Raw genomic sequence first — 2,701 nt, 5'->3', positions numbered from 1 at the left:
TGAAAATGGAATATCGTCTACCAATATAGTATAATTTTTCTAATCTAAATGAAGGAATTACAAAAGCCGCTCCTGAATTACCATCTTCTAGAACAGATCCGTCTGTGTATATTTTTAGATAATTAGAATATTGATTTTCTATATGGGAGAGCACTTCAGGTTTTAACAAAAATGGTGACTGGTTCTTGGATAAATCTGTATAATATATATATATATATATATATATATATATATATATATATATATATGTGTGTGTGTGTGTGTGTGTGTGTGTGTGTGTGTGTGTGTGAAACATGCAATCTCCAGTATGGCTTTGTATAAGAATCTCAGGGTGTGATGTGTAGGAACAAAGCTACTGAAATGGCACATGTGATGGGACAACTATAAACAATAAAAATATAATAAAACAGTAAATTTCGCACCTGAAATATTCTGTATCTTGTGTTTTTATTACAATATGTGTGTACCAATAAGCAATTTGTTGTTGTTGTTTTAAACTCGATTTTGAATATACTTAAATGTTATATATAATCAAAGAAAACATGAATGTTCAATTCAATTCAATGATACTTCATTAATTTAGTTATGGCATCGTATTGTTTATTCCTTTTGGAAATGATTGCACTTTAAATGACTGTTTAGTGTTAATGCTCTGTAACTTACGCTATGGAAAATTTCACGGGACATCTTCTACAAAAGATCTGCATCAATATTGCACAGGCTTGCAATATTTGGTGCGTGTAGCAATGGTCAATGTCAGTGAACTTATATCAATAATCACAGTCATTATTCCACATTTTGTTGCTAAATTTACCAGTAGTGTGTGTGTCAGTAGCGAAACTCCCGAGTCCAACGAAGCTATCGAAATGCATAAAGCTCTGAAGGTATAATACCTTATTATAAATTTGATAGTAGGAGAAAGAAAGAATCAATAATCTATTCATACTATGGACTTGTTTACAATTTGTGATGCTAGACGTTTGTAATTCTGAAAATGCTGTCATTCAACCAGTGTTGAACCCTTCAGGCTAGGTTCGTGTCTTCAGCCTAGAAATATATCTACCAATCTTAAGTAATATGTTGTGTTCGTTGCGTAAAGAATATACATCTGCAGCTCACATCTTCCAGTTTACTGCCAGAAGTCTGTCTGTTTCAACAGTTCTCAGCCTGTAACCCTGGTTCTGATAACCGTGTTTTTTTTGTTTCCAGCACCGAAACAAACGGCGTCATTCCGAACAGAGCTGGCTGTCCTTGATGAAGTCACCGCCAGAACTCCCATCCCTTTCAAGCTGGACTTTGCAGTGGGAGAGGGAGACTACAATCAAACCACTGGTGTTTACACTGTCGCAGTCCCCGGGGTGTATTCCTTTGGGTTCCAACTGTACCCTAAGAGATCGACCAGCTATCACATCACCCTGTTCGTCAATAGTTCCAAGATCATTCTGTCACGTTGTCATAGCAACGAGTACTCCACGTCCTGTGCTGCCTCCACCCTCCTTCGCGTGCAGAAAGGAGACAGGGTGTGGGTGGAAGCTAGTTATGGGAGAGCGTACGGGTCCGGTTATGGTAGCTATTTCTTTGGTGCTCTCGTTTCTCCCGATCCATGAGCCTCTTTCTGAGTGTCACAACATGCTGTACTGAAACTGAGCATTTTTTCTCTCTCTGTACTTCTTTGTGTGCTGGTGTGTGTATACAGAACAGAATATAACAGATTTATTGAATGCTTTACTAATAATACATAACTGTTACTTTTAATCTAACATCTTATTCTAAGTGTGCACCTCACGTATTTTAAACCTTACAGTTTAAATTCGACACAATGATGAAGGAGATGGATTCCGTCGCCAAGTCTTCACAACTGCTACATGGTCTATCTTTTCGCGGAATATTTCTCTACCTTTTTCTTTTTTCAGGTCATGTGCACTAATCCTATCTCTTTTTTTCTTTCCAGTATCTAACAGTCATTCGAATGAGATGATAAACCGAGGTCCCGTGTGCACCATGCAGTTAGCACATGTAACAGAGCCCATGGCAAAGAAAGGGTAATATGTGATAAAATCCCCTTGGAAAATCCATCTTGGTAGGAAAACAACACGCACTTGGTGCATTGAAAAAGAACCCATGGCAACGACGGTGTTGTCCTCTGACAAAATTATGTCGAAGAAATCCACTTGGATAGGTACTCAAACACATACGCGTGCACTCAAGGCCTGACTAAGTGTATTAGGTTATGATGCTGCTCATGCATCTGAATAGCAGATGTACTGTAGAGTATATGAATTTGTCTGAACCCAGTGAAGCCCTCTTGAGTAACTAACTGAAATTGTTCTTACCAGTCTTTTGAGAAATAAAACTGAAGACATAGTTTCAATTTGTATTTCGTATTTGCATTTGTACGTGTGCACACGCGTACACACACACACACACACACACAGACACACACACACACACACACACACACACACACACACACACACACACACACACACACACACACACACACACATATATATATATATATATATGAATGATTTTTGTTTGTTGTTTTTTTGTTTTTGTTTTTGTAAGGGTAATGGTGGTGGTGTGTCCATCGAGATCGATGATGACCATCGTTGTCATCCAGATGGGGGATGGGGGATGGGGGGAGGGTGGTGGTGGGGTGGGGGGAAGGATGCTCATGAATCTATCTGTGAGTGCGCAG

At 38.8% G+C, this 2,701-nt stretch overlaps 1 protein-coding gene across 1 annotated transcript in view; it reads left to right on the top strand.

Annotated features, from left to right (window-relative positions):
- Window positions 1-2,356, top strand: part of LOC143289633 (complement C1q subcomponent subunit C-like) — a 5,363-nt gene extending 3,007 nt beyond the window's left edge. The window contains exon 3 of the mRNA XM_076598678.1: window positions 1,160-2,356. Coding sequence (XP_076454793.1) covers window positions 1,160-1,607 — 448 coding nt within the window. The 3' untranslated portion in view covers window positions 1,608-2,356. The remainder of the gene's footprint in view (window positions 1-1,159) is intronic.
- Window positions 2,357-2,701: the final 345 nt, after the last annotated feature.

This window comes from Babylonia areolata, chromosome 14 (genome assembly GCF_041734735.1).
Source record: "Babylonia areolata isolate BAREFJ2019XMU chromosome 14, ASM4173473v1, whole genome shotgun sequence".
Taxonomy (NCBI): Eukaryota; Metazoa; Mollusca; class Gastropoda; order Neogastropoda; family Buccinidae; genus Babylonia; species Babylonia areolata.
The sequence above is the reverse complement of the archived record's forward strand: the minus strand, read 5'-3'. Positions and strand labels throughout refer to the sequence as shown.